This window comes from Indicator indicator, chromosome 2, assembly GCF_027791375.1.
Source record: "Indicator indicator isolate 239-I01 chromosome 2, UM_Iind_1.1, whole genome shotgun sequence".
Lineage (NCBI taxonomy): Eukaryota > Metazoa > Chordata > Aves > Piciformes > Indicatoridae > Indicator > Indicator indicator.
Window position 1 is genome coordinate 62,854,323 of NC_072011.1, and position 26,863 is coordinate 62,881,185.

The 26,863-nt window shown below is 45.3% G+C and overlaps 1 protein-coding gene across 20 annotated transcripts in view; it reads right to left on the bottom strand.

The window, feature by feature from the left end:
• The window catches only part of NRXN1 (neurexin 1), a 767,737-nt gene that overhangs the window by 5,462 nt on the left and 735,412 nt on the right, over positions 1–26,863 (bottom strand). For 12 of the 20 annotated variants that reach the window (XM_054395825.1, XM_054395756.1, XM_054395786.1 and 9 more), the window contains one exon: positions 12,344–12,431. In XM_054395825.1, the coding sequence (XP_054251800.1) occupies positions 12,344–12,431 (88 nt within the window). The remainder of the gene's footprint in view (positions 1–12,343; positions 12,432–26,863) is intronic. The other 8 variants (XM_054395842.1, XM_054395833.1, XM_054395809.1 and 5 more) reach the window with 1 other exon arrangement.

Below are 26,863 nucleotides of genomic sequence, written 5' to 3' on the forward strand. Positions count from 1 at the left end.
AGGGGTGACCTTCATTTCTGTTGATAAAGATGTGCAGGGCAGTGTCACCAGAACAGAGCCAGGCTCTGCTCAGTGATGTCCAGTGACAGGACAAGGGACAATAGGTGCAAGCTGGAGCAGAGGAGGTTCCATGGGAACATAAGAGGAAACTTTTTCACTGTGAGGGTGCTGGAGCAATGGAGCAGGCTGCCCAGAGAGGTTGTGGAGTCTCCTTCTCTGGAGACTTTCTCAACCTACCTGGATGTATTTCTGCATGACCTGCCCTAGGTGATGCTGCTCTGGCAGGTGGTTGGACTCAGTGATCTCTGGAGGTCCGTTCCAACCCCTAACACTTTGTGAGGATAGATGCAGGATAAGGATCAGATGCAAACTTAAGCAAGAGACTAAGCTCAAACCTACCCTGGTCTGAATACAAGAGTATCCCAGCCTGTTCCCTTCCTACCTTGCTTCAAGTAGCTCTTGATGGGAGGGAAGAGCTGGCTCCCCATGGGATGTCCATCAATGACTGAGTTTGAGCTGCCATGGGAGGGAAGGAGTACGAGGTTGTTCCACATGTAGCTGTTTTATGTCAGTGATAACCTTCCATCAGACTTGGAACAATCTATATCCAAAGCCATAATCTAAACCATCTGAGAGAGGCACCACAAAACTAGCTGCTGAACACACTGTGCTCCATGATCACAATGGCATCAGGATTCAAGAGAACAGGGACTGAGACCTGCACACACAACGGCCTGTGGTGTGGTGGAGAGGTGTAGGACTGCCTCTGCCATCTTGAACTCACACTGTTGCATTTGTTCTAAGACATTGGTCAGACACTTACGGAGGGAATGGATTGAAGCTGGAGGATAGCAGACTGAGACTGAAGATTAGGAAGAAATTATTTATAGTGAGGGTTGCCTGGAAAAGGTTGCCCAGGGAGGTTGTGGATTCACCCTCCCTGGAGGGGTTCAGGGCCAGGTTGGATGAGGCTTTGAGCAGCCTGGGCTAGTGTCCTTGCCCATGGCAGGAGTTTTGGAACTAGGTGATCTTTAGGTTCCTTTCCAACCCAAGCCATTCTATGAGCTGGAGGAAACAAGATAATAACCTACTTTAAGAGAAAATTATTAAGGTATCTGATCTACTCTGCTAGACAAACCCTGGTTCTTCACTTCCTATAAACTGAAATTTCAAAGGTTCTCAGAAGCAAAGAGATACGATGCATTAAAGTACCCCTGGTGACATTAACCAGCTGAGCCAGTTATAAAAACAGCCTGGCAGTGAAACACCATCCACAGCTAAAAAGGTTGTTTTGCTCAGAAGCTAAAGACTATCTCAGCACAGAACAACATCTGTTTGCTTCCCAGTGCAGGGACTCACTGTGCATTGACTCCAGATCATTCACAACCCCTTACCAGCTCTTTAGGACCCCAGGTTTGCAAGCAGCATTTATTTTTGTGAGGTGGAAAGGTTTGCTGTCTCAATCTTTTTTAAATATCAACATCAGTCTAAAGGGAGATAGGTGAGTTGGGTAGCACAGTGCCAATTGATCTGACATGGCAAATCGATGGGGTTCAGAAGCTAATATGCTCTGCAGAGCTGAGGGCAATATTTCACCCACTTTAATAATTGTGAAAACATTTGCCACAAACTAAATCTCATTTTAGCCCAAATGGATAATGTAAACCAATATATCACAATGTTTTTAGCAGGCTTCATCTCAGTGCTCTTGCCCTTTTTATCAACATTTTCAGTTTTATTGCTCTTCTTTCAGTACTTTCTCCCTCCAAGTATGGATCTTGCCTCCTTTTACCAGTCCAGCTGTCAGGCCTAACTCCCCCTGCTTCTACATTTGCCATTCACCTTTGCACTTCTGCTTCTTTCTTTCCTACACGAAGTAATTTATCTTGTTTCCCTGTCTGTTCTGGGAAATCTTTGGCAATTTGTTACTTAGCCTCAGAAATTTTGACTGATCAGCAAAGTCAGTAGGTAGAGTAGATTTTAAAATGAAGTATTCCTAAACGGGAAAGAAAATAAAACCAAATGCTCTTGCAAATGACATAAGGAAGACAAAACACAAATACTACACTACCTTGATACATTCTCTAGCTAGAGCTAAGCTGTTGGAATCATGGAGAACCAGTTCAGACAGCTGAACCAGCATCTTCAGCTCAGTTAGCTTCCTGCAGCTCTAGCTCCCTGAAGATTCAGATGAGCAGCAAGGCAAGAAATGGGCAGGAACACTGAACAAAGGTTTCGGTGGCAGTTAACTCTAGGATGGACTTCACTGTACTGGGTTTGAGTCTTGAGTGGCATAACTGGATGGAGAGATGAGGGGAAGGCAATGGATGTGGTCAACCTTGACTTCAGCAAGGCTTTTGACACTGTCTCCAATGGCATCCTCCCAGCCAAGCTTAAGAAGTGCAGGATTTGATGATTGAGTGGGGAGATGGATTGAGAACTGGTTGAAGGACAGGGCTCAGAGAGCTGTGGTCAGAATCTAATTGGAGGCCAGTATCTAGTGGTGTCCCTCAGGGGTTAGTACTGGGACCTGTACTGTTCAATATATTCATCAACGACCTGCCTGAGGGCACAGAGGGCACTGTCAGCAAGTTTGCTGATGACACCAAGCTGGGGGCAGTGGCTGCCACACATGAAGGCTGTGCTGCCATTCAGCCAAACCTGGACAGGCTGAGAGTGGGGTGAGGAGAAACTGAATGAAATCCAACAAGGACAAGCGTAGAGTCTTGCATCTGGGAAAGAACAATCCCATGGACCAGCAGAGGCTGGGAACTGACCTGGGGGAGAGCAGCATAGGGAAAGGGATCTGGGAGTCCTGGTGGACAACAGGATACAATGAGTCAGCAATGTGCCAAGAAGACCAATGGCATCCTGGAGTGCATCAAGAAGAGTGTGGCCAGCAGGCCAAAGAAGGTTCCCTTTCCCTTTACTCTGCCCTGGTGAGGTCACATCTGGAATACTGTGTCCAGTTCTTGGCTCCCCAGTTCAAGAAGGAAGGGACTTTTTAGAGAAGGTACAGAAAAGGGCTACAAAGCTAATTAGGGGACTAGAACATCTCTGTGTTGAGGAAAAACTGAGAGAATTTGGTCTCTTTAGTCTAGAAAAAAGAAGACTGAGGAAGGATCTCAAAAATGCTCACAAATACTTAAAGGGAGGGTGTCAGGAGAATGGGGCCAGGTTTTTTTCAGCAGCACACAGTGACAGGACAAGGGATAAGAGGCACAAACTTGAACATAAGAAATTCCATATAAACATGAGAAGGATCTTCTTTGATTTAAGGGTGACCGAGTACTGGAACAGGCTGCCCAGAGAGATGGTAGAATCTCCATCTCTGGAGAGATTCAAAACTCACCTGCATGTGTTTCTGTGTGGCCTTCTGCATCCAGGTGGGCTTTGAATCTCTCCAGAGAAGATTCCACCACCTCTCTGGGCAGCCTGTTCCAGGACTAGAGTGCCCTTGTAGTAAAAAAAAATTTTTCCATATGTTTATGTGGAACATCCTATGGATGTGTTCCTGTGTGACCTGCTGTAGGCGGTACTGCTCTAGCAGGGAGGTTGCATTCAGTGATCTTTTGAGGTCCCTTCCAACCCCTAACATCCTGTGATTCTGTCAATCGTTTCAGCTGGAAAAGACTTTTCGAATCATCCAGTCCTGTGTCCAACTTCAGCAGGAATAGGAGTGGAATATGAATGCACCCTCGAAGTTCACACACAGGGAAAACCATTCATCATTTATGCACCAGTGGAGAAGGCCTTGTGCAAGCCAACAGAGAGCTCTCTATGATTTATAGCAACTTGATGTCAATATTACTTACCAGTCCTAGAGCACAGTGAGCCACTGATATCAGACTGATAGAAAACCACCATGTGGAGGGAAAAAAACCCTGCTCCCCAGCTTCCATCTATACTCTGCCTTCTGATATGCTCTTGTCACTGGGACTGCAATGAAAACATGCTAGGATGCACTAACCTGTGCTGTCATCTTCTAGGCTACATGTTAAACCTCTCCCTGAATGACTTCTGTTCAGCAAGAAATACCTACTCAATGGTTGACTTCTAAAAGGCATCTGTAGCTAAGAGATGGAGGCATTTTGGCTTAAAGTGTGCTGAAAAAAGGAAACTTCAAAATAATTTCATGCTGCTCACAAGTCTTCTGTATCAGTTAGGTTTACATTCTAAGAATGTGAACACCACCAACACCACCAAAATGACACGGGATGCATTTGAGAAGTTAGAGTTCTCTAAAATCAGAGTCATCACAGAATGACTTAGGTTGGAAGGGACCTCAGAGATCATCTACTCCAGCCCCCTGATCATTTTGGTGGCCCTCCTCTGCATGCACTCCATTAGATCCATCATAGAATCAGTTGGAAAAGAGTCCAACCATTGACCTAACACCACCATGGCCATTAAACCATATCCTGGTGAACGGAGTTTAGTCTGGCTGGTGCCCAGTTACTAGTGGTGTGCCCCAGGGATCAGTACTGGGGCCTGTCCTCTTCAATATCTTTATCAATGATCTGGATGAGGGGATTGAGGGCACCCTCAGCAACCTGGGTGGCTGTGTCAACCTGCTAGAGGGTAGGGAGGCTTGGCAGAGGGATCTGGACAGGTTAGACCCATGGGCCAAGGCTACTTGTATGAAGTTTAGCAAGGCCAAGGGCCATAGGTCCTGCACTTGGGTCACAACCACCCCATGGTAAGCTACAGACCTGGGGATGCGTGGTTGGAAAGCTGCAACTTGAGAGGGACCTGAGGGTTCTGGTTGACAGTCAATTAAATAAGAATCAGCAGAGTGCCCAGGTGGCCAAGAAAGCCAAAGACATCCTGGTCAGCAGGGACAGGGAGGTGATCATCCCTCTGTGCTCAGCTCTGGTGAGGCCACACCTCAAGTGTTGTGTTCAGTTCTGGGCCACTCACTACAGGAAGGACACTGAGGGACTGGAGCCAGAGAAGGGCAACAAGGCTGGTGAAGGGCCTGGAGCACCTGGCCTACAAGGAGGGGCTGAGGAAGTTGGCAGTGTTCAGTGTGGAGAAGAGGAGGCTGAGGGGAGCCCTCATCACTCTCTACAACTACCTGAAGGGACATTGGAGCGAGGAGTGGGCAGCCTCTGCTCCTTGGTGGCAAGCAACAGGACCAGAGGAAATGGTTTCAGGTTGCACCAGGGGAGGTTCAGGCTGGATGCTAGGAAATATTTCTTCAGTGAAAAGGTTCTCAAACATTGGAATGACCAGGGCAGTGCTGAGGTCACCATCCCTGAAGGTATTTAAGCAATGTGTGGACCTAGTGATTAGGGACATGGTTTAGTGTTGACCCTTCAGTGCTGGGTCAAAGATGAGCTGGATGATCTTGGAGGTCTCTTCCAACTGGATGCTTTCTGTGAGATAGGAAGAGCTCAGACTGTTCACAGTGAAGTGGTTCAGTTCACCAAACCAAGGTGGATAAATGCTACATTTGCTTTCTGATCTATTTTGAGAGTAAATCAATAACCTTAACAACTATTTTGACTTCGATTGCAGGGAAATGAATCTCCATCCGAAGCCCCTTCAATTCCTTTATGGATAGGCATTGGTAAGTGCTAACATTTTGAAAGTTTGCAAATAAAGCATGATTTTCACCCTGCAGTAGCTCACACAGCCATGTCTACATGCATTTGAGCCCAGCTTTTTAAAAGGCTGGCTCAAGACAACCCAATGATCTTTCCAGTACTGGAAACGCATACACAACTACAGCATAATTGGACTGAGGCACAAATACTCCCTTTATGGCTTGAGCCATAATGAACACAGTAGCCCTATGAACTATCTGTAATTTTATTTTCCTTTGTTTCTGCTCCTTGCACAATGAAGTGCATTAAACAGGGCACTTGCAGTGATGTATAAATTATAGGAGTCGCTTCACCTCCCACCGCAAGGCTGTCTCGCTGCCAGACGCACCCAGAATACACTGCAAGGCTTTGAGACAGGAAAAAGGAGAGCAAAATAGGTGATAAATGAGCATAAATCATGCACAGGCTGTATTTCACAGCTCTGCCTGTTATTAAAAACAGGGATCAAGGTTGGGACCAAGCCTAGAGTGTCCCAAAATGCTTGAGAAGTCATGGGTCCTAGCCATCTCCATCTATCCAATATGTCTTAGCACCCAGCAGGGCATTCATAGATGGATAGAATGGTTTGAGTTGGAAGAGACTTTAAAGATCATCCAGTTTTACCCCTCCTGCCATGGGCAGAGACACCTCCCACTAGCCCAAGTTCTTCAAGGCCTCATCCAGCCTGGCTTTGAACACTTCCAGGCAGGGGACACCCACAGCCTCCGTGGGCAACCTATTCCAGGGTCTCACCACCCACACTGAAAGAATTTATTCCTAACCTCCAATCTAAATCTGCCCTCCTCAAGCTTCAATCCGTTCCCTCTCATCCTGTCACTACATGTACAGGTGTATGGATGTAGAGATACAGGAAGCAGTTTGCATGCAGACCCTCATGTTGTTCTGCTCACAGGACTAAGCTGCCCCCAAAGCAGTGACTGAACAGTCAAGAGGCACCAAAGCAGTGCCTTGGTTATACTGATGCATTGGAGACTTCAGACCACCACCAGGTCTTTTCCACAACAGAATGAGCCTGACCAGATGCATGAAAATCAACACATGCTCGAAGATCAATCCAATAGCTTCTATCCTTCTGTCTTCTGCTAAAGCTTCCAAGACCAGCAAACAGCCTTAAGAATACCAAAACTTCTACCCATTCCACTTCTGCTGGAGCTGTCAAGAGGCATTTTTCAACTCAATTCCTAAACTTAAAATTTTGTTGTGTCCAGACTTTGAGAAGGATTTAGCTGTAATTTGCAGAAAAAGAACCGTGTGCAAATGCTCAAAGCTCTAAGACTTTTTCCCTGGTCTAGATTTTGCTGGCATTAAACTCAATGTTTTTACTTCATTTGACCCAGTTTGGACCTTTCTGTGTTTTGGAACATTTCAATAGCTATAGAAGTGGCTAGATAATAGCTAACAAATAAAATACCAGCCCAGTGTAACTGGAACAAATAAGCTGTCTAACACAAATGCTCACTGAGCTCAGCAGAAATTGGAGCTCTGTGCAGAGCTCAGGAAAGGTTGCAGCAACAATCCTGATCTGCAGGTTGGCAATTGGTGCACCCCCAGGTTTAGAACTCTTCTTGTAAAACCAGTAAATCATCCCAGATCCCTTTATTTGGGTAAGTTTCCCCTAACAGTTTTCATAACTCACCTCACAATTAAAAGGCTTTATTATTTCCACTGTGTCATGAAAACGAGGAAACTTAAACTATCAGTATTGAGAGCAGCCCTGCAGAAAAGGACTGGGGAGAAGCTGGACTTGAGCCAGCAATGGGCACCTGCAGCCCAGAAGGCCAATGGCAGCCTGCATGAAAAGCAGTGTGGCCAGCAGGTTGAGAGAGGTGATTCTGCCACTCTGCTCCACTGAGACCTCACCTGGAGTACTGTGTCCAGCTCTGGGGCTCTCAACACAAGAAGGACAGAGACCTGGTGAACAGAATCCAAAGGAGGGCCACAAAGATGATCATAGGGCTGGAGAACCTCTGCTATGAAGCCAGGCTGAGAGAATCAGGGCTGTTCAGCATTAGAGAAGAGAAGGCTCCAGGAAGACCTCAGTGTTGCATTTCAGTACCTGCAGGACACCTACAGGAAGCCTGGGGAGGGACTGTTTAGAAGGGCTTGTGGTGATAGGATGAGGGACAATGGTTTGAAACTGGAGCAGGGAAGATTTAGGTTGGTCATCAGGAGGAAGTTCTGCACAATGAGAGTGGTGAAATACTGGAACAGGTTGCCCAGGGATGTGGTTGAGGCTCTGTCCCTGGAGGCATTCAAGATCAAACCTGATGTATCCTTGGGGCAGCCTGATCCAGTTGGAGGTGTCCCTGCTGATTGCAGGGAGGTTGGACAAGATGACATTTGGGGGTCCCTTTCAACCCGACACAATCTGTGAAGCTGTGAATTATTTACGATTATTTTCATCAACATTTTTTTTTGGTGTGGCCCTGTTTGTATTTAAAACAGGAGATGGGAATGTGGGGAGCCTGTGAGAGCAGCTCAGTGCTGCCTTACTGCACAAAACAGAATGCAAACAAAATATGTTGACTAAGTTTTTGCATGGTAATAAATTTGTTACGACTCCATCCTATTATGGCACATTTAGCAGTTTCTACACCACAATGAAATCTGCAATTATCATTTTTGGTGACTTTTATCTTCGAGATAAGTCGATAGGATTGCTGCTTAGCAGCTCCTAATCTGCTCTGTGGTTTTATGTCCCATATGACATTTGTAGCAAATTGCAGCTTTCCATTTATTCTTTAGAAGGCAGGTGCACAGAAAGCAAAGCTGCTGGTGGCAGATTGAGACTTGTTAGCCACTGCAATGTGTTCATCCTAGAAAAGAAGCCACATTTCAAGCATAAATCTTGCTAATCTAAATACAATCTAAGTAATCAGTATTTTCTGTGATATATAGGTTTACCATAATCAGAATGTTTGTGGAACAGACTCTCACTTGTGAGCTGAGAAATTTGGCCAGAAAAAGGCATGTTATGGGCAATCATCATGGGAGTGTACAGTTGTGACCCTGTCAATGAAACAGAAAGATCTCTGGCTGCACTTTAAATGTATTCTTGCTAGAGGAATGTTGACCTGGACTTCTGTAAAGCTTTTGACACAGTGCCCCACAACATCCTCCTCTCTAAGCTGGAAAGATATGGATTTGATGGGTGAGCTATCCAGTGGGTAAAGAATTGGTTGGATGATTGTAGTGGTCAATGGCTCGATGTCCAGATGGGGATGGCTGACAGGTGGTCAGACAAGTGAGACTCTCAAGGGTCTGTATGGGTGCCAGTGCTGCTCAATATCTTCATCAGTACTACAGACAGGGAGACTGAGGCACCATCTCAGGTTTGCAGATAACACCAAGCTGAGTGGTTCTGGTTGATAAGACTGAAGAATGTGATGGGTGCCACCCAGAGGGACCTGGAGAGGCTGCAGAGGTGGGCTGAGGACAAGCTCATGAGATTCAGTAAGGCCAATGCATACTAGTCATGGGGAAAGCTTATTCACGAGACAAAGGAACTAAGACCAAAGCAGCCTACAGAGAGACAGAAATGCTGGAAGTTGTGACTTCAGTGAGCCCTTCATTTCACATTGTTTCAAAGAAGAGAAAAGGAGAAGGCCAATGAAGAGAGAAGCAAATTAATAGCTTCTAAGAGTTGAGAGTGGGAGGCTCAGTGACATTTTGATGTGAAGAATGACAGATAAAATGATCCAGACAATTGGGATTATGAAGAACATCATTCCTGTGGCAATCTATACTAAAAACACTCCAACAACCAAACCCAAAACCCAAACAAACCAAAAACACAAACTCCATAGCAGTTAAGATACAAGAAATGAAACAGTAAACCTACCCTCAAATAAAAAAGTACTGAGAAGTGTAGCTGGGCCATGAGTGAGAAGCTAAACCACGAAAGTTAAACACCAGGATGCAAAGCTAAAGGGCAATGTTCTGCAGGAAAACTAACACTCCCATTCCCCTTCTGGATCACAGTGTGGACAAATATGCTAACCTGTCAGAAACCTTCATTTCACCCCTTCCATCCCTCTACCCATTAGCTAAATAAGGACCCATGGGGCAACAAGGATTCTCCTGGGCCAGGGTGGCAGGCAGAGGGAGGAGTGGTGAGTTCTCACTGGACATTCAAAAGCAAAGAGGTAAAGTGACTTAAGCCTTAAGAGATAAGAGGGTTTTGAGGTTATTAGATGATAGATAATGATTTGGTAGAAACACCTGAATGGAGAAGGGAAGGCTCTGGGGAGATGATAGAGCAGCTTTCCAGTACCTGAAGGGGGCCACAAGAAAGCTAGGAAGGGACTTTTAACAAGGGCTTGTAGTGATAGAACAACAGGGAATGGATTGAAGCTGAGGAGGGCAGATTGAGAATGGAAATTAGGAAGAAATTCTTTCCAGTGAGGGTGGTGAGACACTGGAAGTGGTTGCCCACAGAAGTCGTGGATGCTCCCTCCCTGGAGGTGTTTAAGGCCAGATTGGATGAGGCCTTAAGCAACTTGGTCCAGTGTAAGGCATCTCTGCCCATGGCAGGGGGGTTGGAACTAGATGATCTTCAAGGTCCCTTCCAACCAAAACCATTCTATCAATCTATGAATAAATGTATCTGCCTTTACCTAAACATTTTTTGCATGTGAGTTGAAGAAGGAACCACACAGCTGCATTTGAAGCAAATCCTCATTTCTCTCAAAGCTGTCTGAACACATCTCCTGCCGTGGATTTTTTCTACAGAGGTGGCTCTTAGTTGTGATTTGCAGTAATATACTGCTCTCAAATGTAATTGATTTCTACTTGAACTAAATATGCCACTGCACAACAAATTGAGCTTAATTCTTTGAAGTTTACCTGTGATAAACATTTGGATTTCTAGAGAAGCAATGCAGTGTTTAATTGAATATAAAGGTGTGGGGGAAATTGCATCACAGAGAAAGTTTGGTACCAAATCTCCACTATTCAGTAGGAGTAAGAAAGAGATACCTCAGTCATTGCTATGGGCACCCTCAGCAAGTTTGCAGATGATACCAAGCTGAGTGGTGCAGTTGGTAAGACTAAAGGATGGGATGGGAGCCATCCAGAGGGACCTGGACAGGCTGGAGAGGTGAGCTGAGGCGAATCTCATGAGGTTCAATAAGACAAAGTGCAAGGTCCTGCATCTCTGTTGGGGCAACCCTTGATAACAATCCAGGCTGGAGGATGATGAGATTGAGAGCAGCCCTGCAGAAAAGGACTTCGGTGTGAGAAGCTGGACATGAGCCAGCAATGGGCACTTGCAGCCCAGGAGGCCAATGGTATCCTGGACTGCATCAAAAGCAGCACAGCCAGCAAATGGAAAGAGGGGATGCTTCCACTCTGCTCTGCTCAGACCTCACCTGGAGTACTGTGTCCAGCTCTGGGGGTCCCCAGCGTAAGAGGGACATGGTGCTACTGGAGTGGGCCCAGAGGAGGGCCAGCTAATACGATCAGAGGGCTGGAGCACCTCTGCTATGAAGACAGGATGAAAGAATTGGGGCTGTTCAGCCTGGAGAAGAGAAGGCTCTGAGGACACCTCAGTACTGCATTTCAATATCTGCAGGGGAGGGACTGTTTAGAAGGGACTGTGGTGATAGGATGAGGTGCAATAATCTGCAAGTGGAACATGGGAGATTTAGGTTGGACATGAGGAAGAAGTTCTGGGCAGCCTGATGGGCTGGAAGGGACTTCCAAATGTGTCCCTGCTGACTGCAGGTGGGTTGGACAAGACGACCTTTGAGGGTCCACTCTAACAGGATGTGAATCAGTGAATCTGTGATACGAGCAAAGCACTACAAAGTTTTTGTTCCACAGAAAAATAGTAGAATGTAGAAAGTTTTCATTTCTGGTGAGAACTGAAGCAATCCCTCTGAATATCTTTGGCTTAGAAAAAAGCCATAAAACGATTGGCAATTTGAGCCTTGCATTCTGTGTCCCCTGGTTTTTAGCACAGCATTCTGTGCCATGCACAAACTGAGCTCTACTGACAGAACAGGATATTTGAAATATGGATTTTTGATCTCGTTTGGGGAAAATGCTTAAAGCACAAGGAATTGCAGCTTCTTGCTGGCAATGTACTGCCTGGAGGAGAGAAGGCTCTGGGGAGATCTAATAGAGACCTTCCAGTACCTGAAGGGGGCTACAAGATGGATGGAGAAAAACTGTTTGCAAAGGCCTGCAGTGATAGGATGAGGGGCAATGGCTTCAAACTAGAGAAGAGCAGATTTAGATTGGATGTTAGGAACAAGTTCTGCACCAAGAGAGTAGAGGAACACTCAACAGGTTGCCCAGGGAGGTGGTTGGGTCCCCATCCCTGGGGATATTCAAGGTGAAGCTCTACAGGGCTCTGGGCAACCTGATCTAGTGGAGGATGCCACTGCTGACTGCAGAGGGGATTGGACTGGATGACCTTTGGAGGTCCCTTCCAACCCAGACCATTTTGTGATGCTGCGATCTTTCTCCTAAATGAAGTTGTCCCTCCTTTATCATAACAACACAGTTGCAGGGGTCCAGCCTCAAATTGTTGGTCAAGCTATGACCTTGCTCAGATCACAGCTATCAGTCTGCTCCCATCTACTGAACATGGAGCAAACTCTCCTTCTCTGCTGATGCTGCCATTTAGCAAGGTCCCAATTCAACTTCTCCCTGCTCTGCAAGATGGGACTCTGGGGGAAGAAGAGCATGCAAGCATGAAATAAAAGAAAGTAATAAAAAAGTTGACTAACCTAACCCACCTGAGCTCGGCTCACAGGGATCGATGTCCTCATCATCGCTAGGACATTCAGCCGAGGCCACCAGGATGTCATCTGTGGTCTGCAAAGAAAACAAAACAAAAAGTCAGGTAAGACAGATTTTAATTGACTGAACATATTACAAGAATCTCACTGGCATTTCTTTTATTGCTTGGATTTCTGGAAGGCCCAGAGCATCCCAGCTTTAATATGTCATGGCACAGTGACACTCTCCCACTCTGTATTAATAGAACTTTGCTTTTCAATTCACACTTGTCAGTTTGTAGAAGAACCATGTGAATATATCCAGTATAGTTTAGTTTTCTTTTTGGTTTTTTTCTAGTCTCTTCAACATTTTAGTATACTTTTTTTTTATTAGAAAGAGAAAGCAGAAGAATATACATATTTGGGGCTGCTGTTATTCCCTTTTGCTCTCCAGTATCTCTACAATGATACTGCTGAAAATGCTGGGAGCATTAAAAAAAAATAAATTCAACAAAACAAGTCAAAATATTGAACTGCCTGCAGCTGTTAAAAGTATCAGGAAGGTAGTGATGTACCCTCCATTAACTGCACTTGCTGTCTCAGGTGCACAGCCAAAAAATAAATGAAAGGGAAAGAAGCAAACAACTCTCATTGAGTGAATGCTTCTTAATGAAAAGAAAGCCAAGAAAAGAAAAGAAAAATATGAAATATATGCACTGTTAGAAACTATCACCCTACTCTCTTAACTAAGTCAAAACATCTTATTTCCTTAAGTTAAGGAGGTATTGCTTACATGCTGTGTCCAGGTCTAAGGGGTTCAAGGAATCACAGAATGGCTTAGATTGGAAGGGATCTTAGAGATCATCTCCTCCAACCTCCCTGCCATGGGCAGGGACACCTCTCAACTAGACTCAGAAGCTCAAGATCCCATGCAATCTGGCCTTGAACACCCCCAGGCAGGAGGCATCCACAACCTCCCTGGGCAACCTATCTCAGAGTCTCAATACCCTTGTACTGAAGAACTTCTTCCTAAGACCCAGTCTAACCCTGCTCTCCCTCAGCTTCAAACCTTTCCCCCTTGTCCTGTCTCTAGACAGCCTTATGAAAAGTCCCTCTGCAGCCTTCCTGTAGGATTCCTTCAGGTATTGCAAACCAGCTCTAAGGTGCCCCCTGGAGTCTTCTCTTTTGCAGGCTGAACAACCCCAGCTCCCTCAGCCTATCCCCATAGCAGATACATCAATCCAAAATGAGGTTGGACAGTTCTTTGAAAAAAAGAAATGAAATCAATCACGACAAAGGAGACAAACCAGGGGATGTAGGATACAACATGCTGAAAGGGACAGCCAAGAAACTGGCTCTTCCTATCTGCCACTTCTTACAGTGCAAGAACAAGGAGATACTCCACAAAACACTGAGGCAATCAATCTGAAGCTGACACAATGCAATACCTTCTGTTGAAGCCACCTCTGAGAACAGTCATTTAGAAATGTAATAAGAACACCCATGGTTATTAGAGGAAAATAATAGCAGGGAAATATAAACTGTCATGCTGCTGGTCATCTCTCAAGCAATTACTAATGAGGTTAAGAAGAAGCTTTTCCTATGTGCAAGACGTTTCAGAACTGTCCATTTCAGAATTGGCCATTTCAAGCTTCTCTTCACCTCACTGAAGGAAATACAAAGGGAGAATAAAAAGATGGCATCTCATTGAAACAGGAGGCTAAGGATAGAGCTAAGGATAGAGCAGGCAAGAAGCCATTCCTGGATTCATGTATGATACACATGCCAACAGAGACAGAACCCATTGCAGTCAATCAGAGTCACAGAGTGGAAGGGCTTGGAAGGAACCTCTGGAGATGACGAAGTCCAATTCCCCTGCTAGAGAAGGTTCATCTAGAACATGTTGTACAGGATGGGCTTTGAATGACTCCAGAGATGGAGACTCTACCACCTCTCTGGGCAGCCTGTTCCAGTGCTCTACCACCCTTAATGTAAAGGAGTTCCTCCTCATGTTTAGACGGAACTTCCTACGTTCAAGGCTGTGCCCTTTACCTGTGTCTCTGGGCACCACTGAAAAAACACAGGTCCCATCCTCCTGACACCCACCCTTGAAATATTCCTAAGCATTGATAGGATCCCCCCTCAGTCTTCTCTTCTCCAGGCTAAAAATCCCCAAATCCCTCAGCCTTTCATCACACTAGAGATGTTCCAGTCCCCTCAGCATCTTCACAGCCCTTTGCTTTACCCTCTCAAGCAGCTCCTTGTCCTTCTTGAACTGGGGAGCCGTGCTGGTTTGGGGCCAGACAGATCCTCTCTTGCCCCGAAAGGGACAAAAGAATGACATTCACACAAACGGATTGGAGAGTGATGGAAAGTTTAAATGGAAAAGCAATTGGTGAAGCTACAAAAGACTACAAAGGATAGTGCCAAGAATATCCCAAAAGCATACAGAACCCCTCACAGAGTTCCCAAAGCTTCCCAATCCTCCCTTCCTCCCACCTGAGGGTAAACCCAAAACCCCCAGGGCTCTTTCTTCCCCCCCCCCCCCTGCTGCTAGGCAAGTCTCAGGCTGGCCAGGTCTGAGACTGCCCCCCCCTCCATTCTCCTCCTGGCATTAGGCCTAGACAGGACTAAGTGGCCTAGAGAGATACTCCCCCACCATTACCCGATAAGAAAGCATCTCCTACCAGAGCAGAGAGGGAAGAAAGAGGAAGAGAATGACTCTGCAGATGGCTTGATAGGGCGCAGGATTTATGGGTAGAAATACGCCGTTTCCTGTGTCCACCCCTATTGGGTGAGCACCCAGGACACCAGAGGTGTATCTCATGCAGCAGTGGCAGGGGGCACCCAGCCTAAACTGCCACAGGAGCCCAGAACTGGACGCAGTATTTTTACCATGAGCATAGAGGGGGACATAAAATACATCAACATTTCCCTCCATCAATTTAAGTCTGAAGATGTGAAAGTCTTATTTCTGCAGAGCACAGCTAAAGCCAGCCCACTGTTGTTTATCATGATTACTCTAAGTGAAGTTTAAAGCAGAGCATATTACAGTAATAGGCTTTCCTAGGTCACGCTTCAGGAATATTAATGAACAAACCCTCCCAGCGCTTCCATCAAGCAGGAAAAGTGCTACACAAATACCTTCATGAACATGGGAGGCACAACAAAGAAAAGCCTATGATAAAAATGTTATATTCTACAGGTAGAAGGCTGAGGCATAAAAGAACAAAGTGACTTGCTGAAGGGAATCAAAACAGGCCACAGACAACAGCTATGTTATGTCCCAGCTCGATGCCATCATCACAAAAAATTATCTTTCCTTATAGCTGAGAAAATTTGTAGCTGGGGGAAACCAGTCTAGAAATGTTCAATGCTGGGGAAATTAGCTGGCAGACTTGCAAGGAGAGTTAAAATGATGAAAAAACGTGAAATAAAATAAAAATAAAGCATTCCAGTCATCCATTTTGTCCGACAAGAGGCAGCTACAAACATCTGCTTGAATTTCAGATGTCCACTTCTTCTACTCAGAATACAACCACTTAAGCTTTAGAGTCAGCATCTCAGACTTTCAGTGGAAAAGCCACAATGTTTTTTCTTGAAGTATAAAGGGGAAAAACAAAAAAAAAAAAAACAACCACCAACCAACCAAACCCCCCAGCTAACCAATTAAGTCTGCACATAAGAAGTTAACTCAGTACTGTAAAAAACCACAACTAGTAAGGGTGAAAAAAGGCACTAGCAAGCATTAAAAATAGTATCCTGCATTTATAGAATCATAGAATAGTTTGGGTCCTTAAGGGAAGGGACCTTAAAGATCATCTAGTTCCAACCCCCCTGTCATGGGGGTCCTAATCTCCAGTCTAAATCAGCCCTCCTCAAGCTTCAAACCATTTCTTCTCATCCTATCACTACAAGGCCTTGTAAAAACTCCCTCCCCAGCTTTCTTGTAGACCTCCTTCAGGGGCTGGAAGGCTGCTCTAAGGTCTCCCTGGATTCTTCTCTTCTCCAGGCTGAAACAGCCTCAACTCTTGCAGCCTGTGCCAGTACAGGAGGTTGTCCAGCCCTCTGATTAACTTTGTGGCCTCCTCTGGACTTGCTCCAGCAGCTCCATGTCCCTCTTATGCTGGGGGCACCAGAAGGAAGCAGTGCTGCAGGTGGGGTCTCAGCAGAGCAGAGGGGCAGGATCCCCTCCCTGTGCTGCTGCTCTCCTTGCTTTGGATGCAGCCCAGCACAAGGCTGCCTGCTGGGCTGCCAGGGACCATTGCTGGCTCATGGGGAGTTTGTCATCATCTGACACTCCCAAGTCCTTCTCTCCTCCAGGTTGCCCAGACTGGATTTGTGCTTGGGATTGCCCCAACCCAGGTTTAGGACCTTGCACATGGCTTTGTCGAACTTCATGAGGCTGGCTTGGGCCCAACTCTCAAGCCTGTCCAAGTCCCTCTGGACGGATTCCCTTTCCTCCAGCATATCAACCAGGACACACAGCTTGGTGTCATTTGCAGACTTGCTGAAAGTGCCTCAATCCCACTTTTTAAGGGTACTTTGGTACATGCATGGACAAGTAAGCCTTGCAACTTCACTGAACTGAGGTGAAACAATCAGATTTAGAGAATTATTGCAGTGTCTCTGACTGTTCTTGAAACTTGAAGTAACTCTGCTTTTTGTGCAGTTTGCAGTGCAGCCAAATCTACCAGAAAATAACTACATAGCAATCTTACTCTTAACGTATGAAAGAGACTTTGCTCAGTTACAAGAGGGAGTGTGAAAGCTCTCTTTGTGAAGTGATACTAATTCCAATCTGTGGAGAGTGTATTCACACTTCTACAAGAACAGAGGGATGTTCTTGACTGATAATGTATATTATGGGTACCATGATGAATAGGACCTTAAATAAACGTGAATCAAGCATGTCAAGAAAGAGCTCATTAATGTCTCAGAATATTAAAAGAGATGTAGGTTTCAAGATCAATACCAGATACAAGGTTTCAAAGTCAATACCAGATGTAAACCTAATTTTACTGCAAGCAATAAATCCCTTATCAGTATTTGAAGAAGGGAAGTGGTAGAGATGATGTGAAAAATGTTTCTCTCAGAAAAATATGTCAGGAAGAATTCCATCTTAACTATCATGTCACAGCCTCTTCCTGTTCCCCTCTTCCCCAAACCTAAATAACTCTTTCCTGATATTCACCAGTAACAAAAAAAAAAAAAAAAGGGGGGGGCAAAGGATCTGTGAAAGTGAAGTAACAGTGGCCAAACTACAAATGAAATCCATTGGCTTGCTTAACACAGTTTAAACTGGGAATGAGAATTAGCTAAAACACCAGGGAATATAGAGAATGCATAAACTAAATACTATGGGCCAGTTACCAGAGTTCTTTCTCCAGCAAAGCTCTGACTGATGGGAATTTACCTGAAGAGAGAGCAGGATTTAGACCTAAAGGTCTCAGAGAGCCGGGAGTAGAGATAAATAAGGTGAGATAGAGTAGGACGTCTTACTTACTGCACAATATGTTGCCCTCATGCTTTTTAATTTGGATGGGAAGATTTAAACCAAATCAGTTTTCCTAAGTGAATTGCAATTGTTGCTAGCACTATGGCTAATTTACAGGACACTGCTTCGAGCATTCTCATTAATCAAGGATTTAAAAGTCAGTGGAAAATCCCTTATTTACAGTGAGTGCCTAATAGGATAACATCCAACTGGTATCATCATAATACACGATCGGATTAGGACGTCTCTTGAGCAAGTTGTTGAAATTAATTTAAGAAGTGAAACTCTGGTTGAAAGAGATTACCAAAAAAATATTAAAAATTACCAGGTGGACAACCTGCAAGGACTGGCAGAATCTATTTTGATTGCATCTTCTTCTTTTGGTGTATTTTCAGAGCTTTTCTGATTGATTCTGCCTTCCAGTACCTGAAAGGGGCCTACAAGAAAACTGGGGAAGGACTTTTTAATAGGGCTTATAGTGACAGGATGAGGGAGAATGGATTGAAGCTGGAAGAGGGCAGATTTAGATTGGAGATTAGGAAGAAATTCATTCCAGTGAGGGTGGTGAGACACTGGAACAGGTTGCCCAGGGAGGTTGTGGATTTGCCGTTCCCTGGAGGTGTTCAAGGCCAGGTTGGATGAGGCCTCCAATGACCTGATCTATTGGAAGGTGTCCTGTCCATGGCAGGGGGTTTGGGAATGGATGATTTTTAGGGTCCCTTCCAACCCAAACCATTCTGTGGTTTTATGTGGTTGTAGAATTTACAATGAAGTTCATTGTCATATGTGGTTCCTTAAAAAGTTGGGACATCTGTTCACATCACAGGAAAAGGATGGTAGGAAAAGTTTACAATTAACCTGTCAGTATGAAAAATGGACCAAAGAGAGACTCCCAAAAGGTGACATTTTGTAAAGCTGCAAGTCCCTGCCTAATGTAATTTCTGACAATTAGTCAGGGGTGTGGTCCCTGTGGGAACAGGTCTTGCTTACATCAATCAGATCTGCTTAGGAAAAAAAATAAAATAAGGACTTGGGGATTTGTCTCTCAGCCAAGACAGAGTTTAAAATATCACCAGTCTGCCACCTTGCCTGAGGAAGGAAATGGTGACTATTTCAAGAAAGCTCCTGGCCAGATCAGAAAATGATGCTCTAGTCATGGCTTAAATAGTGTGACAGTCTGTAGCTCTGGATAAATATCAAACTGCCTCAAAGGTTACTACCACAGGCTCAAAACTGGTACCAGCAGTTGTGGCTGCACTCTCCTAACAGTGCTCCTTCAATGCTGTGCCATTAGAAAAACTTAACTGCAAATGAATAAACAATGGAGGAAAGTAATTTTGGGTTTCTTATTCAGTTTTTGCATGACTGGGCATAAATATATCCCATCTCCTTCAGTTAATATGCATGAAGCCTGTTATACCTGAGGGGACCAGAGAAATATGATTTAGAAATTAAATCAGCAAATCTGAATTGTGCATTCATTAACAGCATAATGGATCCTGTATTTTTTTGCTCCTGTAGTATTCCACCAGCTCCTCCTTTAACTCACAGCACCCTACAGCTACCCTGAATATAGTTCATTCCTTTCCTCTTCGATAATACACTTTACCCCATGAGAACTGCAAGGAAATCCAAATTAAACAACAGTTTAAGAGCAGCAGCCCTAAATCATTATATGAATTATAAACAGCACAACTGCTTCTGCCTAATGCTTAAATTATTTTAGATGAGAACGTCGATGGTGTAATCAAAACTATTCTTATTCATTTGTACAGCTTTGGTGCCTAATAGCAGCCAGGCACCACTGTGCCCGGATGGTAAAGGCAGCTGGAGGGAAAAGGCTCTGCTCTGAGAAGGTTATCCTTTGATTTTTTTTTCTGATATGCTCATTTTCAAGGGTAGAAGTTCATGTTACCCAATTTCAGTTTCAAATTGGCCCTGTCTTTCACAGCCAGCTTCTCTTCTTCTGCCTTTAGATGTGCTGCTGAGGGACATGGTTTAGCACCAGACTTGGCAGAGTTAGGTAATGGCTGGCCTTGAAGATCTTAAAGGTCTTTTCCAACCACAATGATTCTATGATTTTGGACAAGATGCAAGAAATGAGCCTGAGAGAGGGGAGCAGAGGGTGAGAAGGGGCAGCACTGATAAGCACTAACAGTTACACAGCCTCTGATCTAGCAAATCTTCCAAAATGATGGCTCAAAATAGTAGCAAGGAAGGTCAGGAAGGAAATAGCAGGAAGGAGGGTCAGGAAGAAAGGAGGCAGTGAAAAGCCATGCAGGGGCCTGTGACTGGCCGAGGAGATACTGGGAACAGATGGTGCTTGGAGAGCACTGCTGAGGCTACAAGCCTCGCTGAGAAAATTCCCAACGTTTCAAACCCTGCCCAGAGAGCAAAGGAGTGAGGGCAGGCAGGGTGGTGCAGGAGGCACCAATGGCACAAGGGTTAAGACACTGAAGGATGGAGCACACTTGTGTGGAGAGGGGAAGTAGCAAAGAAAGTGAGAAATTAATGGTAAGGTCAGAGAAGTTGAAGGGCACGAAGCAGTAAAAGGGGATGGCCAAGGTACAAGGCACTTGATAACAACAGCCCTGATGATGGGAAGATTAATGAGCTAGGATTTAATGACTGTTACCAAATGACTGCCTGAAAACAGACTTTCAGATGTAGGAGGACACTAAACCTGTCATTCTCCTTTTCCCCTTTTTCTGTAATGCTTGGTTATACCATCTCTGCTTACCCCATTCCTCCTCCTGAAAAAAAAAAACAAAAAAAGCAGCTTCTTTAAAGACTTGCCATGAAGTTCAGACAGAATCAGCTACAAGTCTGAATTAAACACAGAAGTCTCTTCAGCTCAGCAGAAAGATACAGAGCTAGAGCTGTGGTATGAGCAAAGGGTTTGGAAACCCAACAAAGAGTTTGATCTTGAATGTCTCTGGAGATGGGGCCTCAACTATATCCTTGGGTAACTCCTTCCAGTGTTCTACTTCTCTCATTGTGAAGAACTCCTTCCTTATGTCCAGCTGTGGCACACTTTCCTTTTAAAATATGTCATTTAACATCTTTGTCAGTGACATGGACAGTGGGACTGAGGCACCCACAGCAGCACTGCATCCAGCTCTGGTGTCCCCAGCATAAGAGGGACAACGGAGCTGCTGGAGTGGGTCCAGAGGAGGGCCATGAAGATAATCAGAGGGTTGGAAAACCTCCCCTATAGGGACAGGCTGGGAGAGTTGGGGCTATTCAGCCTGGAGAAAAGAAGGCTCCAGGGAGACCTTAGAGCATCCTTCCAGTACCTGAAGGGGGCTGCAAGAAAGCTGGGGAGGGACTTTTGACAAGGGCTTGGAGTGTTAGGATGAGAGGGAATAGATTGAAGCTTGAGGAGGGAGACTGGAGATTAGGAAGAAATTACTGCTGGTTAGGGTGGTGAGACACTGGAACAGGTTGCCCAGGGAGGGTGTGGATGCCCCCTCCCCGGAGGTGTTCAAGGCCAGGTTGGATGAGGCCTTGAGCAACCTGGGCTAGCAGGAGGCGTCCCTGCACTGCACTATGCGTGTTGGAACTAGATGATCTTCAAGGTCCTTTCCAACCTAAACCATTCTGTGAATCTGTGCATCTGGAATGTTTACAGAAGGGAGTTTAGAGCAATCATTTTGTACTTTTACACTGGACCCATGAACTTCTGAGGCAGTGAGGACTTTTTTAAAAGACCATCTCTCATCTCTCTTCCTTTTTCCCCCCTACTTGACTTTAAAAAAGGAGGAATAAAGTAACCTGAACCATTGGGAACACTGGAAGAACAGAACAGGCTATGAAAAAAAATCACAAAAAAGTTCATGTGGAAAAAAAATAAAATAATATTTTTTTTTTGGCAGAAGGATGAACTGCACAATTTTCTAAACCAAGACTATGTAACTTAAATTTAATTTTCAGTGTACGAAGCATCTCTCTATGCCTGGCTGTTGAGACAGTTGTAGGGAGAAGCTTTAACATGTCAAATTAAGCAGTGGTCCTCTTCCCCCTGGTGAAAATAACCTCCCGTTGCAGGAGGCTGAGTTTGCTGAGAAAGATGCTCTCTAGCAATATTTATCAGCTCTAGAAGAGAAGGTGTTTGGACAACTGCCTCTAAAGTTGTATTTTACCTGCTATAGGTCAATCAAGTACATGGGCATCAATTGCTACTCGTCTACCCACACCCAAACAGTGTTTTCTTCCCCCCCCCCCCCCCCCCCCCAAAAATATTGTTATTTCTGGACATGGATATTAAAATACTAACATTTTAAGTAGGTGCAGAGTATTTATTATATATCTTATTAACTGCTGACATATTATTACTAAATAATGAGAAAATACAGTGAGTGAAAATCAAAACACTGTCTCAATCTTGGCTCTCCTCTAATTAATATCATGAGATGATTGTCCCCTTGCACTCAGCTCTGGTGAGGCCACACCTTGAGTGTTATGTTCAGTTTTGGGCACCTCAGAGAGATGTGGAGGTGCTGGACCAGTGCAGAGGAAGTCAGGGAAGCTGGGAAAGGGCCTGGAGAATAAATCTGATGAAGAGTGACTGAAGGAGCTGGGGCTGCTTAGTTTGAAGAGGAGGAGGCTGAGGGGAGACCTCATTGCTGTCTACAGCTACCTGAAAGGACCTTGTGGAGAGGTTGGTGCTGGTCTCTTCTCACAGGTAATTAGTGATAGAACAAGAGGGAATGGCCCAGCATGCTTAGTTTCAGGTTTTTTTGCGGTCTCCATTGGATAACCTTTTTTGGTGGTCTGAAAAAGGTTGAAGCCACAAGTTCAATGATTTGATATTACACTTGGGACTTTAGTGTTGTCTTTGTGTTGCTTGTTTGAAAATAGAGAAGGGTAGATTTAGACTGGACATTAGGAAGAAGTTCTTTACTATGAGGGTGGTGAGACACTGGAATGGATTGCCCAGAGAAGTTATGGACACCTCGTCCCTGAAGGTGTTCAAGGCCAGGTTGGATGAGACCTTGAGCAACCTGCTCTAATGAAAGGTGACCCTGTCCCTGGCAGGGGGGCTGGAACTAGATGATCTTTAAGGTCCCTTCCAACCCAACCCATTCTGTGAATGGATGATACTCTTGAATCATTCACGTTTGACACTGGGAGAAAGCAAAACCCTTGACTATCAAGTTCCTCTCACAGGAAAATGAAAGTGAAGCTGGCTTCCCACAAACCTACCATTGAGTTATGGCTTTTTCAAATATGAAGCAGTTAGTTCCACTAACTAAAAGTCTGTGACAGTTCTTTAGTGGAATGTTTGAATTCAAACACTCAAACAACATTGGCAGGAAGAGGGAGAGGTGCTGAGGAGGTAACACATCACTTTTGGAGGGCAGAGCAATGTCCTGTGAAGCTAGGGTCTGCAGGTGGTGAACACCAACGAGAGTTAGATACACATGCATTGGAAGGAGACACTGCTTAATTGCCTTTCAATTCAAATAAGAGTTTCATTAAACTGTGTTTTGGAGATACAGTTAATTAGATAGTTTCTGAAAGTGCACATTTGTCACAGAGGTATTTGGGCTTTGTTAATGATGCTTGTGTTCCCTACCTGTCTAACAAAGGGCACAGAAAATTAAGGTGAGGAACAGGCTACAGGAAAGCTTTGCATGCTTGGGAGATGCTCCAGGTGACTGCTGGGGGAGTGGCATGAACTTCAGATGGCATTATTTAGCCTTCAGGAACCTATGTACCATTGTTTCCCTTAATTTTCTTAAGTAACCACTTTCACAAAAGGTAAAGACAGTTTAAAACTCTGTTATTTGCATAAGAAAAGTTTTATCTGTCACTGTTTTAGTGCTGTGAATTCAATACACAGATCATCGGGCAGGAGGGGATCCTCAAAGCTCATCTCCTGCAAGATCCTTGCACTCAGCATGGACACCTCCAACTAGAGGAGGCTGCCCAGGGACACATCGAGACTGGTCCTGAATGTCTGCAGGGACAAGGCTTCAACCACATCCCTGGACAACCTGTTCCAGTATTTCACCACTCTCATTGTGCAGAACTTCCTCCTGATGTCCAGCCTAAATCTGCCCTGCTCCAGTTTCAAACCATTGTCCCTCATCCTATCCCCACAGGCACTTCTGAACAGTCCCTCCCCAGCCATCCTGTAGGTCCCCTTCAGATATTGAAATGTAGCTCTAATGTTTCTCTGGAGCATTCTCTTCTTCAGGTTGAACAGTACCAATTCTTTCAACCTGTCTTCATAAGAGAGGTGCTCCAGCCCTCTGATCACCTGTGAGACAGTTTCTCTTGTTCTGTCCCTACTGCTGCTGATAGCATTTGGACAGTGAGGAGAAGTTGGCCAGATTTGAATAAGATGAAAAGGGAAATTAAGTTTGGAATGATGGCAGGATGGGATACTGAGACAAAGGGCTAAAAAAGACTTTTAAGATCATCAAGTCCAACCATCTACCCAATACCACCACAGCCATTAAACCATAACCCAAAATGCCATGTCCACATATTTCACCACCAGGGATGGTGACTCTGCCACCTCCCTGGGCAGCCTGTTCCAATGCCTGACCACTCCTTGCAGCAAAGAAATTGTTCCAAATATTCAACCTAAACCTCCCCTGGCACAACTTCGGGATTTTGGAAGCCATCAGCTTTCCATCCACTGTCAGCAGTTACCTGATAATCACTCTAACAGAAAATCCAACTTCTCTGCTGATGTCTGGCCCATAAGAATCCATCAACCAGCTCTGGAGCCCCTATCACAAGAAGGATCTGAACGTGCTGGAACATGTCCAGGGACGGGCCATGAGGATGAGCAGAGAGCTTGAGATCCTCTCCTACAGAGACAGACTGTGATGTTGGGGTTGTTCAGTCTGGAGAAGAGAAGGCTCTGAGGAGACCTTCTTGTGGCCTTCCAGTATCTGAAGGGGGCCTACAAGAAAGCTGGGGAGGGACTTTTTAGGATGTCAGGTCATGATAGAACTAGGGAGAATGGAACAAAAATAGAAATGGGTAGATTCAGATTGGATGTTAGGAAGAAATTCTTCCCCAGGAGGGTGGTGAGACACTGGAACAGGTTGCCCAGGGAGGTGGTGGAAGCCTCATCCCTGAAGGTTTTTGCAGCCAGGCTGGAGGTGGCTGTGAGTAACCTGATGTAGTGTGAGGTGTCCCTGCCCATGGCAGGGGGGTTGGAACTGGCTGATCCTTGAGGTCCCTTCCAACCCTGACAATTCTATGACTCTATGGTCATCTGAAAAGATGTAAGTGTAAGACTCCCACTAAGTGTAATCTCAGCCTCAGAGATCTGCACAGGTCTGGGGTGTCAGTTTGACAGTGCAGAGTGGAATGTGTCTCTGCTGTTTGTTTTTTTTTTTTTTTTAAAGCAACTGGCAAAAGCACAGGCAAAAACATTTGATCTGGGAAATCTGAAGTGTGAAAGGGAACAAACACCCAACAATTAGGGGATGTGAGAACTCAAGTCTGATGTGAAGCCTTAAATCACACGCCTTGTGCCTGCACAAGCTGATGCCATCTTTAATAACATGCTGGTAGAGATTCATAACAACATATTTGGATGTCAGCTGGGAGAAAGCTGCGCACTGCCAGAGAAACAAAATGTTCACACTCAAGTTGTGGATCTGGCCCATCTCTTCTTGTGATGTCATTTAAAGCTCAAACCCATAGGGAATGATCCTAAACTTCAATGTGCCTAAGGCCATGTACTAATGGCTGCCCTGACTGCGATGGGGCACACCTCACACAAGCACAGAATGTTAGGGGTTAGAAGTGACCTCAAAAGATCTTCCAGTCCAAGCCCCCTGCCAGAGCAGGATCACCTAAGGCATGTCACACAGGAACACATCCAGACGAGTTTTGAAACTCTCCCGAGAAGGAGACTCCACAACCATCTTTGGACAGCCTGCTCCAGGGCTCCAGGCACCAACACAGTGAAAAAGTTTCTCCTTATGTTCCTGTGAAACCTGCTCTGCTCCAGCTTGCACCCACTGCCCCTTGGCCTATCGTTGGACATCACTGAGCAAAGCCCGGCTCCATCCTCCTGACACTGCTCTTCACATCTTTATAAACATGAAGGAAGGCACCCCTCAGGCTCCTCTGCTCCAAACTGAAGATCCCCAGCTCCCACAGCCTTTCCTCAGCAGGGAGATGTTCCACTGCCTTCACCGTCTTTGTGTTTCTGTGCTGGACTCTCTCAAGCAGTTCTCTGAGGTCCTTCTTGAACTGAGGGACCCAGAACTGGACACAATATTCCAGAGGCAGCCTCACCAGAGCAGAGTAGAGGGGGAGGAGAACCTCTCTGACTAGTCACCACAGCCCTTCTAATCCACCCCAGGATGCCATTGGCCTTCTTGGCCACAAGGGTACATTGCTGACTCATGGGCAGTCTTCGGCCCATGAGGATCCCCAGGTCCCTTTCCCCTATGCTGCTTCCAAGGGACGTTCCCCAAAGACATTTCTGTTGTGAGGTAATAAAAAAAAAAATTCTAAGCTGAAATAATGAAGTTTGATGCTTCACCTACAATACATTATGAGCAATTACTAGGAGTATGGCAGAAAATACAAAGCAAGAAATTACCCATCCATGCACCCCCCAGTTATGAAGTAGAGCATCATATTTCAGCAGTCTGGCAAGAGCAGGTAAGCTCTGCTTTTAAATTTATTTCCTAAGTATTTAGATTTTGTTGTTGTTGAAAGACAGCACAAGGGCAAGGGAATTTCCTTTGACTGGAGCACAAACAAAAAGATCATAGAATCACAGAATAGCTTAGGTTGGAAAGGACTTCAGAGATCATCTACTGCAACCCCCCTGCCATGAACAGGGACACCTCTCACTTAGATTTGGCTGCTCAAGGCCTCATCCAATCTGGCTTTGAACACCCCCAGGGGGGAGGCATCCACAGCCTCCCCAGGCAGCCTATTCCAGAGTCTCACAACCCTTGTACTGAAGAACTTCCTCAGCTCCAGTCTAACCCTGCTCTCCCTCAGCTTCAAACCATTCCCCCTTGTTCTGTCTCTAGACACCCTCA